Source organism: Eumetopias jubatus, unplaced genomic scaffold, assembly GCF_037043125.1.
Source record: "Eumetopias jubatus isolate StellerSeaLion01/CBP00866 unplaced genomic scaffold, mEumJub1_p1.0 scaffold_12, whole genome shotgun sequence".
Classification (NCBI taxonomy): Eukaryota; Metazoa; Chordata; class Mammalia; order Carnivora; family Otariidae; genus Eumetopias; species Eumetopias jubatus.
The window spans coordinates 80,833,962-80,847,076 of record NW_028274818.1 but is presented as its reverse complement, the minus strand read 5'-3'; the positions used below and the strand labels follow the sequence as shown (position 1 = coordinate 80,847,076).

Genomic DNA, 13,115 nt, shown 5'->3' with positions numbered 1-13,115 from the left:
AATTACCACTTCTTCAGTGGATTTAAATGTGCATTTCATATTCATTATGAAGTAGCTCACTTTGTGCCTTAGAACTCCACTTGGAAAATGAGCTCAGATTAACGGAAGGTTGTTTTGCCTGATTTTCATTTTGACCTTTGACACCAATCTGTAGGAGAGAGACAAACCAAGAAACTTACTCTTAACTCTAGAGAACAAGCTGATGGTAACCGGAGAGGAGATGGTTTTGGGGGTTGTAAGGGATGGGGATTAAATAGTTCACTTATGATGCAAAAAAAACAAAATAAAATGTTAAAAAATAAATAAAATCAGTCTGTAGAGGAGTATCTTGTCAGCATGCACGAATCGAGAGTGTTCATACGTATATGCATACACACACACAGCCATACCTTGAAATATGTATAAATAGTAACAATCTTAAAGCCACTACTTCATGTATCTGGTTTTCCATGTATAACAAAAACTGTTTTTTTTGTTTTTAAGATTTTATTTATTAGACAGAGAGAGACGCAGTGAGAGAGGGAACACAAGCAGGGGGAGTGGGAGAGGGAGAAGCAGGCTTCCCGCCGAGCGGGGAGCCCGATGCGGGGCTTGATCCCAGGACCCTGGGATCATGACCTGAGCCAAAGGCAGACGCCCAATGACTGAGCCACCCAGGCGCCCCAACAAAAACTGGTTTTGATCCAGAACTGCTTTAGTTAAATTACATGGGGCATAGTCACAGCTTTTATTTTTATCCAGAGAATGATGGTTGAGGAAATTTTTTGTTGGCGTGCATATTACATCCATATACATATCTAAACCTATGAAATGGACTCGTTCCACACTATCTGAGGGCTTTTGCAGGCAGGATGTCCCATAAACAACAGACCTTCCTAGGAAGCAAAGGATTCTTACTTGAGCACAGAAACTACAGACTAGGAACTAGGAAATGTGTTGTAAATTAATTGGAAAAAATTATGAAAATGCAGTCTGTTGTTAACACTTTGCTCTGTTTATTTTTTGCTTTTGTGCACGTGTTCTCCCTGCCTGCCCCATCTGTGTACACACACACTCTGTATCATGCTCCCTCCGTCTCTTTTCCTTTTTTTCTTTTTTCTTCTTTCTTTCTCTTCCTTTCCCCCCCTCCCCTCCCCTCTCTTTTTTTAGAGAGGGTGGTGAGGGCAGAAGGGCAGAGGGAGAGGGAGGGAGAATCTCAAACAGACTCCCTGCTGAGCACCCAGGCTCAGAGCTCCATATCAGGACCCTGAGATCATGACCCAAGTCGAAACCAAGAGTCAGGCGCTCAACCAACTGAGCCACCCAGGCGCCCCACTCCCTTTTTCTCTCCCTGCCCCCCAACTTACTTATTTTTTTCTGAACCATCTGAAAGGAAGTTAAATACATCATGGTCCTTTGTCCCTAAGTCCACTAAGTAATGGTATTTCCTTATACACCTGCAGTACAGTTACGAGCCTCAGTAATTTAACATTGATAGGATGCTTTACTGGTCATATCCCTGTGTTAGTATTTGATCTAGTATTATCTGTACCACTTTCCCCCCTCCATTTTAAGGCCTAGTCTGTGATAATGTGTTGCATCTAGTTTTCATATCTCTTTAGTCTCTTAGGACAGTGACATTGTTGAGGAACCCTAGCCCCTCCCCGACCACTCTTTTTCAGTAAGATATTTTCCATTTGGGTTTGTCTGGTGTTTTTCACGGTGACATTTCAGGCCTGCCTGCAATACTGCGCACGTGATGCCGGTACCAGTGTGTGGGGAGACACTTTCAGACGGTGCAGATATCCTCCTCTCCAGCAGAACATCTCCCCAGGTGGAGCAGCTGCTGAGGATGTTTGCCTCAACCATCCTTCATGTGAGGATGGCAAAGGAATCATCTGCCAGTTCCATTTCTCTTCCCCGTTGACCAATTCCTAGTTAGTACTCAGCTGTGAGAGCTCTCCGTTCTCCCTCCCTCTCTCTCTCCCTCCCTCTGTGTCATGTCTTATGGAAACCCGTGGATTCCTCTTTCTTCAGTCGTTTAGAATTTGTTACTGCCTCTTGTTTGGTGCTCAGATACCTGGCCGGTGAGAGCCCTCCCCAGCTGGGCCTCTGTCTTTGCAACACACCTCCTCATATCTTGAGCACTTTCCTGCTTTCTCATATTGCAAGATGTTCCAGGCTCAATTTGTGCCTCCTTTACCCCAGCCCTGGAATCAGCCAGTTCTTTGAGAAGCCCTGTTTTTTTTTTAGGGTGTACGGTATTAGAAATTAAGATGTCGACACCAGATGTGCTCACTGCTACTGGGGTTTCTTTGCTCCTAGGCCCTTTCAGTGGATAGTGCATGGATATACACACGTACATCCCCCATACATGAGGGAACACACATGCATATGCATGTAGATGCATAAACATGCACATGTATACCCATACTTATTTTTTAAATCATGAGCCTAAGCCCTGTCTCCAGTTTCATTTTGTCTCCACAGGGTTCTTCCTTGTCTTTACCCACTCTAATATTTGTGTGTCTGGCTTCCAACAACATCAGTGTATTCACCAATTTGCTCAGTACTATAAGGCATCTAAGTATTTTCAGAATTGCTTCACTCATTCAACAACAGAAGCAAACCTCCTAAAGAGCTCAGGATTTGAGTACTCCCCCTGAACCCTACCGAAGATTGGGAATACTGGGTTTATAAATGGCTCTTTTGCACTTTGCTTTTTTTCATCTTTTTTTTTTAAGATTTTATTTATTTATTCATGAGAGACAGAGAGAGAGAGAGAGAGAGAGGCAGAGGGAGAAGCAGGCTCCCAAGGAGCAGGGAGCCCGATGCGGGACTCGATCCCAGGACCCTGGGATCATGACCTGAGCCGAAGGCAGACGCTTAACCATCTGAGCCACCCAGGCGCCCTCATCTTTTTTTTTTTAAATTAAAAAAAATCGTTCCCTATCCGTTCTTTGAGATTTTCATTCTTTCTTATAACTGCTCAGTACTTCACTGATTTTATGTACCACAGTTTATTTAACCAATTTCCAGTGTTTAGACATTTAGGCAGTATTTTGGCTTGGCAGTATTTTGTAATTACAGAGAAAGCTACAAGGAATCACCTGTGCAAATATATTTTTGCATTGCTGGAGGTGTGTCTTCAAAGTTCCGAGAACTGTGATTGCGGGTTCCAAGAGTAAATGAATACGTAGTTTTGTTAGATATTGCCACATTCCGTTCCATAACAGTGAGTTGGTGGCTTTGCCATGACTCTCTTTGGTTTGAGAGTTATTTGCATATCAGGGACATTAACCTTTTATCTGTGATCTATGCTACAGATATTTTTTCTTGGTTTCCCATTTGTCTTTTCACTTTGCTCATCTTACTGATTGCCATACAAAAAATTTTTATGAGATCAAATTTGTAAATTTTTTATTGCATCTGGATTGCAAGTCATAGTGAGAAAGCCTTTTTGTGCACCCAGATTTTGGAGGAATTCACCCATGTTTTATTGTAGTACTGTAGAGTTTCATTTTTTACATGTAGGTATCTGACCCGTTTGGCGTTTATGCTTTTGTACCAAGTGAGGAATGGGTCTAATTTACCCTTTTTCAGTTGTCCCAACACTGTTTCTTAAAAGTTCATCCTTGCCCCAGTAATTTGAGATACGATCTTTACCGTACACTAGATTTCTATATGCAGTTGGGGCTATTTCTGGACTTTGTCTTTCTCGAAGTCCCAACTGAGTTTTTATTAAACATTTACATCTCAGAGGCTACCGGGTTCCAGGATTTACAACACAGAGGAATTTTTAGGGCTGTTCCCCTTTTGTGGTGTAAGAGTGGGTCCTTATTATTTTCCTGCGCTTTTTGAGTTTTCCCAATTTTTGGAAACCAGACAAAATTATTTTTGTCTTTCAGGAAACTGTTTAAAGGTGGGGCGCCTGGGTGGCTCAGTTGGTTCAGTGTCCAACTCTTGATTTCAGCTCAGGTCATGATCTCAGGGTCGTGAGATGGAGCCCTGCGTCTGCTTGAGATTCTCTCTCTCTTTCTCCCTCTCCCCCTTTGTCCCCCCCCCATAAATAAAATACTTTTAAAAAGAAAACTTTTTAAAGGTATTATCAGTTTTTAAACAGGAAACTTGAGCATGAATCTTTAATAATACCCCCCACATATTACCACCGGTATCCCCCCTTTTCGTTATATCCCCTCAATAAAAGAGATGTTTCAGAGAAGTGCGTGTGATGTACGTGAAGAACAGGACAGGTGGAAGGTCAGCCAGGCGTAAGAGCCCATGTGTTTTGCCTCCTATGGCTGCTAAGAACCACCATGGAAAACAGTTCATTCCTCTCCTTCTTCACATGAGTGAACAGGTGTAAAGTACAGAGAAGATGTGAGTGCAGGGCCCACATGGAGGAACTGGGATGATGGGTAGCCGGAGTTTTTTTATATGTAACATTCTAAGTATTCGCTTCCACAGAAGAGGCTTAAATAGGGGTATGTGCGCATTCACTCTCTTTCTCTCCCCTTCCGCCCCCTCTCTGTACTTGAATGGCCTCCCTTGAGTGGAATGACTTGATTTTTTAAATGTTTCTCATAACTTGGGGGCTGTAATAAAAAATCTATTTATAAGACCCATTTAGAGGAGACAGGACTCACATTGGCCGTGCGGTCTCTGTTTTTATCAAGTTATATTTCAGGGAACATATTTTCTCAAGGAAAAATCAGGACATGTAATTTGATTTAATTCAACATGTCACATCCTATAAAGCTTTAAAAGTGAAGCCAGGTTTAATTATAAATTTGACAAGTCACTGTTTTGGAATAGAAGAGAACTCTGTGAAGGTGGGACATGCCTTGTAAGTGTATTCAGATGATGAGCCACGTGATAGCTGACACACTCAAGAATTCTGTTGTGCTGTGTATCCATCAGGCAGTCGTGAAGGTAACAGTGCTGTCTTCCAATTTAGCGCCACCAAGACTATTATTTTATTGTAGCAGCCCTACTATTCCGTTCTCCTCTTCTGCTATAGTAGCTCCCTGAAAACAGAAACCAGGAATTTTCTTTAAAATTTTGTTCTTCAAGGGGCACCTGGGTGGCTCAGCCGGTTAAGCGTCTGCCTGTGTCTCGGGTCCTGATCCCGGGGTCCTGTGATCGAGTCCCACGTTGTCAGGCTCCCTGCTCAGCGGGGAGTCTACTTCTCCCTCTGCCCCTCCCGCCCCTGCTCATGCTCTCTCTCACACACACTCTCTCTCTCAAATAAATAAAATCTTTAAAAAAAAATTTCATTCTTCGAAGCACTAAGAACAGCTTAGATTCGTATGTGTCTATACACGAGCATAACGTAGAACTTGGCTCTGAATAAGCTTGTCATCACGGGGAAACCTTTAGACTTCAGTTCCTATATAAGGTCTTTGACTTTCATGTACAGGTGGCAGCTCTTCGTGTTGCTGGCTGATAGTTAAGTGGTAACAGACTTAAGAGTATTGAGACATTTTATAGGCTGGTGTTCCTGTTAATCTCAACACCTTTCATGTCGTTCCACTGTTCGTGTTTCAGTCTTACAGCGACCAGTGCCGTAGGAAAGAGAAACCTGAGTCCCAGCCCAGCAGAAGCTGACTTGGAGGCCAGAATATCGGGGGATATTTCTGACCCTGAGCTCGAACAGACAGAGTCCTGTGCAGAACCCCTCTCCGAGGGAAGGAAAAAGGCCAAGAAATTAAAAAGAATGAAGAAGGACCTTTCACCAGCAGGTTTGTATAAGATCTTAGTAGAATTCTGGAGTTGTGTACTCTTTAATGCTTTAGAAGCTCATAGTTGCGGGGAGAAGTGATAGCAGGGCTTCGGTTGGTGGCAAAGCCCAGGTACAATAGGCCTCCCCCCCCCCACCCCTTTATCCACAGTTTCCCGTAGTCAACCTTGGCCCGGAAGCAAAGGATCCTTCTGACATATGTACGATCGGAAGGTCAGTGGTAGCCTAATGCTAGGTCACCATGCTTATGTCACTCACTTCACTTCATCTCGTCAGGGGGGCATTTTATCATCTCACATCATAAAAGAAGGGTGAGTCCGGGACAGTAAGATTTTTTAAGAGAGAGAAACCCATTCACACGACTTTTATTACAGTCCATTGTTGTCATTGTTCTCATTTGTTATTAGCTCTTGATTGGTCTCTTACTGTGCCTCATTTATAAATTAAACTTTATCACAGCTATGGATGTGATATAGGGAAATAACATGGAGTCTATAGGGTTTGGTACTACCGACGTTTCAGGCACGCACTGGGTGCTTTGGACTATGTCCCCCGCAGATGAGGGGGATTGCTGTAGTTTTCCACGGGACCAGATGCTTTTTAGGGATCCATTTAATTTGAGGAATCCCTAAAAAGCCCTGTCTCTTGATAGAGGAAGGCTTGGCAGGGGCCTTCTCAGTTAAAGATGGTTACTCCATTTTGGTAATCCCCTCTCTCTCTCCTCTATGGTTTAGAGGTTTTGCTGATGTGTGTAAGTAGCCTCAGTATCTTAAATGTGCATTTAAATTTGCACAGAGGCCTCCTCCTACACATGTTATTTTCAGTGGCAGAGTTTTCACCGTTCCAGCAAAACGCCAGGCAGCCTAGATTTCTCTCATACGCAGAATTACATAAGGAGGGGCGCCTGGGTGGCTCAGTCGTTAAGCGTCTGCCTTCGGCTCAGGTCATGATCCCAGGGTCCTGGGATCGAGCCCCGCATCGGGCTCCCTGCTCGGCAGGAAGCCTGCTTCTCCCTCTCCCACTCCCCCTGCTTGCGTTCCTTTCTCTCGCTGTGTCTCTCTCTGTCAAATAAATAAAAAATCTTAAAAAAAAAAAAAAAAAGAATTACATAAGGAGCAAAGGAAACCAGAAGCTAACCGCCTAGTATGTGTGAGGTGCTGTAGTAGGAGCCTTTTCTCTCCTGATTTAATCCCCTTCTTGCCCAAAGCCAAATCCCACGTTCTTTCCGTCACCCGGATGCCGTGGGGGGGGTCTGTGAACGGACTACAATGCTGGACTGTGACACAAGGGAGGAGCTCACTGGTCAGCCAGGCCAGCTGCCTGCTCGGGAGGTCCGGCCGTCACCTGCTGGGTCCCACGGCTGTCACGGTGACAAGAGTCACAGCCCTCCATGACTGCTGCTTGCTCAGGGCCCGGCGCGGCATCTCATGTTTGGTGGGAGTTCTTTCCTTTAAAGTTCTGAGGTGGTCCTCCAGGTCCATTTCACAGTTAAGAGATTGGAGGCCTGAAGGGTAATGGGACCCGCCCAAGGCCCGGAGTCCTTCAGTTTGTCCTTTACAAGAGAGCCCGTGCTCTCCCCGCATGGTTATGCCACTGACTGTCTGCTTGGGATAGGAGGGCTGTGACCCAGCCTCTAGTGTGCCTGTCTCACATCCTGACGGTCTCCCGGCGAGCAGAACCAATAGTCAAATCAAAGGAAGGTGTAGGAAAACCATGGAACTTGATCCATACCCAAGCTAAGAATTCACCATGTTTCAAATTAATTCTTCCTTTTACATGTGGCCTGATCTGATGGCGGGGAGTTTTCTGAATCTCATTGATACTAATGAAATCAAAGAAGCAGCAAAAATATTGCATATGTTTTTATATGTTATGCTGAGGCTTAACTTTAACTGAAAACTTAAACTTCCTGTTTGAAGCCCGGATTGTTTCTTTCAGCTGCCTCCTTGAATCCCGCTGTTCTCCTTGACTTGCCTCCCTTCCGTTCCCTAAATTGAGCATTGGAGAGCAGGCTTTATTTATTTATTTATAAAAGATTTTATTTATGTATTTGACAGAGAGAGACACAGCGGGTGAGGGAACACAAGCAGGGGGAGCGGGAGAGGGAGAAGCAGGCTTCCTGCTGAGCAGGGAGCCCGATGCGGGGCTCGATCCCAGGACGCTGGCATTATGACCTGAGCCGAAGGCAGACGCTTAACGACTGAGCCACCCAGGTGCGCAGAGAAGCTTTTATTCCGTAACGCCCTTAATCTTCACCTGTGATACCTTCTTATGACTGCTGTGTTGTATCTGCTCAGCGAATGTTCATATTGAAAGTCGGCATGACTTTTAGAGATCACGGCTAGCGTGGTGAGGGGCGGGGTCCCCTCTTGTATTCCTTTCCTTCGTATCTCAGTCTCTTCTGAATTTTTCAGCTTATCTGTTGGTTCTCAGGGGCAAGATGACAGGTGTTTTTTCTCCCCTCTATCTCAGCATAATCTTACTGGTATTAACATTAAAATACCTAATAATAGACTGCCTGAATAGATTAGCTCCTTTTATAACTTTCATCATTCTAAGGGAAAACTTTCTGTGAGTTATTTGGGGTTTTGAATGTATAATACCGTCATTAAAATAGGTTTTTATTTTCCTCCCATTGACAGTAAAGCTGTCACTGCGTCAAGATTTGAGCTAAAAAAGAAAAAATGATAGATTTTCTCCTTCTTTGTCAGTCCCGCTAAAAGAGAAAGAAACATCTTGACAGCTTTTAATTGAATCAGAGAACTTGAGATAATTGGGCTTCGGGAGCACCATTCACCGGGTGAGGCCTTCCAGCAGCACAAAGCTGGAAGTTTCACGGGTTCTTCTTCGCTGTGTTGTTGTAAGCATTTAGCGCTCATATTCTCAGCAGGATGTCGGTTGAGATAACCAGGCTCTGAGCCTGTGGAGTTGACCAATTTCGATTGCTCAGTGCCTTTCATAAAATCCTATAGTGAGTGAGAATACAAAGGTCTGACCCTGTGAAGGGTATTAAGCGCTCAAGGGTTCAGAAGAGTACCAGGAGCGTGAAGACCTGGTTGGGGTGTTGGCAGCAACCGGATGGGACGCTTTAGTAGGGCGTGGGAAAGTCTGACCTGCAGAGACAGGTTCTAGGGCATCCTGTCTGAGCTCTCTTCCTGGCAAGAGTATCTTGACAGGGCCGCAGGTGATTCACCGAGGTGTGTGGGATGCCCAGCACTGTCAATGAAGGCATGAAAAGTATAAAAGAGACTGTTTAACCTTTGAGGGAGATTTCTGTTTTCTAAGGAGGAAGTAGCAAAAAGTAGGACCACAGAATATTGTGTACTGGAGCAGTCCTGGGACAGTTGGTGCTCAGTAAATCCCACACAAAACAGTGTCATCTGTCTTAGTTATACATTTTAATATCGAAGATGCACTAAGAGCGCTAGACCGCTTCCTCGCTAACAAAATGACTTAAATTGCAAAAGAAATGACTGTTTATTGAGTTTATATCATGTAGCAGGCATTGTGCCAGGAACATCCTTTACTGTCGGTTCCTTATAAAAACCCAGTAAAGTATAGATACCAGTATTTCCAATTTCTAGAGAGGAAACGGGCTCAAAGAATTCAGACTTGCAAAGTCAAATATAGCTGGTCTTGGGGGGCCCTGGGGAGGGCCGTCTGATCCAGGGTTCACGTTGGATCACTCTGCAGTATGTGAAATTTATCCAAACTTTAGAAGAAGCAAAGGACTCTTTACAAAGATGAGCATTTCTGGCAGCTGGTCAAGGGCAGAAACAATCGGCAACTTGGACTTTCTTGTGATGAAGTCATGTGAGCCAAGCAACTGTTCTCTTTTGAAGCTTACTGTGTACATATTATGTACTTGGCAAATATTTTTCTCCTCAGTGTTGTTTCTATCCTGTGTTCAGGTTATAAACATAATGTAAGTCCCTTCCTTTTATATTTATTAGGGTTAGTGTAGATTGGTAGTGCTATCTACTTTTCCTCGGGGGAATTCAAGGTACATTCTCAGCTGGTACATAAAGAAACAGAGCTCTGCGTGCCATTTAGTCTGGACTAAAGTATCTCGAGGAAGTGGTCCCCAGACAGTGTTTAATGGAGGGATTTCCAGAGCACACTTGTTCTGGCTGATGAGTGGATTGTGTTCCGGTGTCCTGTTGCTGACCAGACTGACCACTCCCAAAATATTAACGGACAGTCCAGCAGCCAGAAGTTCTGTCAAGCCCTGTTAGTGTTCACGGAAGAGTGCCCGGAGACGCTGACCATTCCTGATGATTTTGTGTGTCATGTCATAGAGAGGCTGTTGCAAGTCTTTTTCCTCCTCACATTTAAAACACAACACAGTAGACCTTTAAATGTTCACCAGGAACCAGGAGTATCATTGGAGTCTTGAGTAATCTGTTGAACTTTTCAAGCTTGTATCCTTAAGGTTACAGTGTGAAAATTTAGGATCTGAGCAGCAGGCTGCAGTTGCTGACCATCCAGGTGAGGGAGGGGCAGCCAAGGAGCTTTTTTTTTTTTTTAAAGATTTTATTTATTTATTTGAGAGAGAGAGAATGAGAGATAGAGAGCACGAGAGGGAAGAGGGTCAGAGGGAGAAGCAGACTCCCCGCCGAGCGGGGAGCCTGATGTGGGACTCGATCCCGGGACTCCAGGATCATGACCTGGGCCGAAAGCAGTCGCTTAACCAACTGAGCCACCCAGGCTCCCGCCAAGGAGCTTTTTAATTCCTCAATTAAAATGTGGCTGACAGCCTCAGTGTGGCCCCTGTGCTGTGCGGTGGGCTGTCCGCTGCCCAGTCCCTATCGCCCCCCCCCAGTGGCCTTCCACCCAGGGAAGCTCTGCCTTCTTGATGTAGGAAACCACCCCTTCACCAGGCTCTCTGGAGCATCTCCCAGTTAAATACGTTTGTATAGCACCCACAGGATCTTTCTCTCTCCAGATTTTCACTCTAGGAAATGATAATGATGGCAGATTTCCAGTGTTTGAGATTCTGTTCTGGATTCACCTGAGGGCAGACATGTCTTCCCTCACAGAATCTCTCCCTTTCAGCTCTGGAGAGAAGAAAGGTAAAGAAACCCAAACGGTCACCTTTTGTGTTGACCACTTTTTAATTTCTTTTGTCGTTTTGTTAATAAAGATAACATGCTCACATGAAAATCTTTAAAATGAAGAAAAACAGAAGAAAATTAAACCCCGTGGTTGCCTGATACTCTGTTAACAAGTGTTTCTACTCTGCCTGTCATTTTTTTTTAAAGATTTATTTATTTGTTTGAGAGAGCGAGAATGAGAGAGAGAGAGAGAGAGTACATGAGATGGGGGAGGGTTAGAGGGAGAAGCAGGCTCTTCGCTGAGCAGGGAGCCCGATGCGGGACTCGATCCCGGGACTCCAGGATCATGACCTGAGCCGAAGGCAGTCGCTTAACCAACTGAGCCACCCAGGTGCCCATGCCTGTCATTTTTGTACACAGTTGGCATCATACTTCATAGACAATTTGGTATCCTGTTCTTTCCCCATTAAAAAATCCTGGTTATATTTGTACTATCAGCATAATATTTTATATTAAAATTTTGTTGGATTTTTAAACAACGTTCCTAATATCTTTTGCAGGGTCAGCTTTATTAAGATACAGTTTATGTACAATAAGTCATCGCTTTTAGGTGTATAATTCAATGATTTGTATACAGCCATATAACCACATTGTGATCAATAGAGAGAATAGTTGTAGGGGCATCTGGGTGGCTCAGTCGGTTAAGCTTCTGACTCTTGATTTCGGCTCAGGTCATAATCTCAGCGTCCTGGGATCTAGCCTCCCCTGCACTCAGCAGGGAGTCTGCTTGAGATTTTCTCTCCCCCTCTCTCTGCCCTTCCCCTAAAAATAAATAAATAATCTTTTAAAAAAAGAGAGAGAATAGTTGTATCATTCCAGAAGATTCCCTCATGCCTCATCCCTCCTCCCACCCCTAGAACCTGGCAACCACTGATGTGCTTCTCTCTTAATACGTTTGAGATTGATTTTGCGATTGCACATACCAGTGGTTCATTCCTTCTTATTGCTGAGTAGTATTCTGCCTTATGGACATACTGCTGTTTTGCCAGTTGGCATTTAGGTTGTTGTTACTACTTTTTAGCAACTAAGAATCAAGCTGCTATAAACATTCGCCAATAGGTTTTTATAGGAACTAAGTTTTCGTTTCTTTGGGGTAAATACCTAAGAGTGGAATTGCTGGGTCATATGGTAAGTGCGTGTTTCACCCTCTAAGAAACTGGCACAGCATTTTCCAGAGTGGCTGCGCCATTGTGCGTTCCTGGTGTTGTCCAGTGAGTTCTGCGCCTTCCAGTGGTTCTGCGCCTTCCAGTGGTTCTGCGCCTTCCAGTGGTTCTGCGCCTTCCAGTGGTTCTGCGCCTTCACTGGTACTGGTCCAGTCCTTGGTAGCCATTCCAGTGGGCCTGTTAGTAGTGCCTCGTATGGCTTTAACTTGAATTTCCCTAAGGACTAATGACGCTGAGCATCCTTTATGTGATTATTTCCCATCCAGATCTCTTCTTTGGCGGAATGTCTTTTCAAATATTTTGCCCATTTTTTTCATTGGGTTGTTTGTTTTCTTCTCCTTGAGTTTTGAGAGTTCTTTGTATATTCTGGATACAAGTCCTTTTGGGTGTTTTGCACATTCTTCCAGATTCTGCTTTTCTTTTCTTTCTTTCTTTTTTTTTAAAGATTTTATTTATTTATTTTGACAGAGAGAGAGACAGCGAGAGAGGGAACACAAGCGGGGGGTTGGGAGAGGGAGAAGCAGGCTTCCCACTGAGCAGGGAGCCCGATGTGGGGCTTGATCCCAGGACCCTGGGATCATGACCTGAGCCAGAGGCAGACGCTTAACCACTTGAGCCACCCAGGCACCCCTCTCCTGTGTTTTCTTCTAGAAGTTTTGTGGTTTTAGGTTTTACATTTAGATGTATAGTCCATTTTGAGTTAATTTTCGCATACGGTGCAACGTATGCATTGAGATCCATCCTAACAGGAAGCAGACGTCCTGAAATATTTGTTTAAAAAGAAAATTGTTCCAGAATAATTCTTTGCGCTCAGGTAAAACAGGGCTGTGAAAATGAGCTCCCTGGAACACTGACCTAGCTCCTTATCCCCTAGCTTTGAGACTGATCCTTCAATCTACAGCACTCCCTTTCCGGAAAGTGCTAGAAAGAACACCAGCAGTGACCTCCAGGCCCCTCTGGTCTAAGTCTCCTTTAGATAATTCCTACAGTTCTGATTGCTCTGGACACATCATTGTTGCTCAGCAGCTGCACATTTTAGGCATTGAAAACTAGGATCTTCTTGACTGCAGGCTGTCAGCTTCCTGGGGAACAACCATGTTCAGTGGGCCACCTTCCTGA

General features: G+C 44.4%; 1 protein-coding gene across 3 annotated transcripts in view; it reads left to right on the top strand.

Moving 5' to 3' along the window:
- Positions 1 to 13,115, top strand: part of PARN (poly(A)-specific ribonuclease) — a 208,354-nt gene that overhangs the window by 142,478 nt on the left and 52,761 nt on the right. For all 3 annotated transcript variants that reach the window (XM_088017379.1, XM_088017378.1, XM_028117504.2), the window contains exon 23: positions 5,527 to 5,720. In XM_088017379.1, the coding sequence (XP_087873505.1) occupies positions 5,527 to 5,720 (194 nt within the window). The remainder of the gene's footprint in view (positions 1 to 5,526; positions 5,721 to 13,115) is intronic.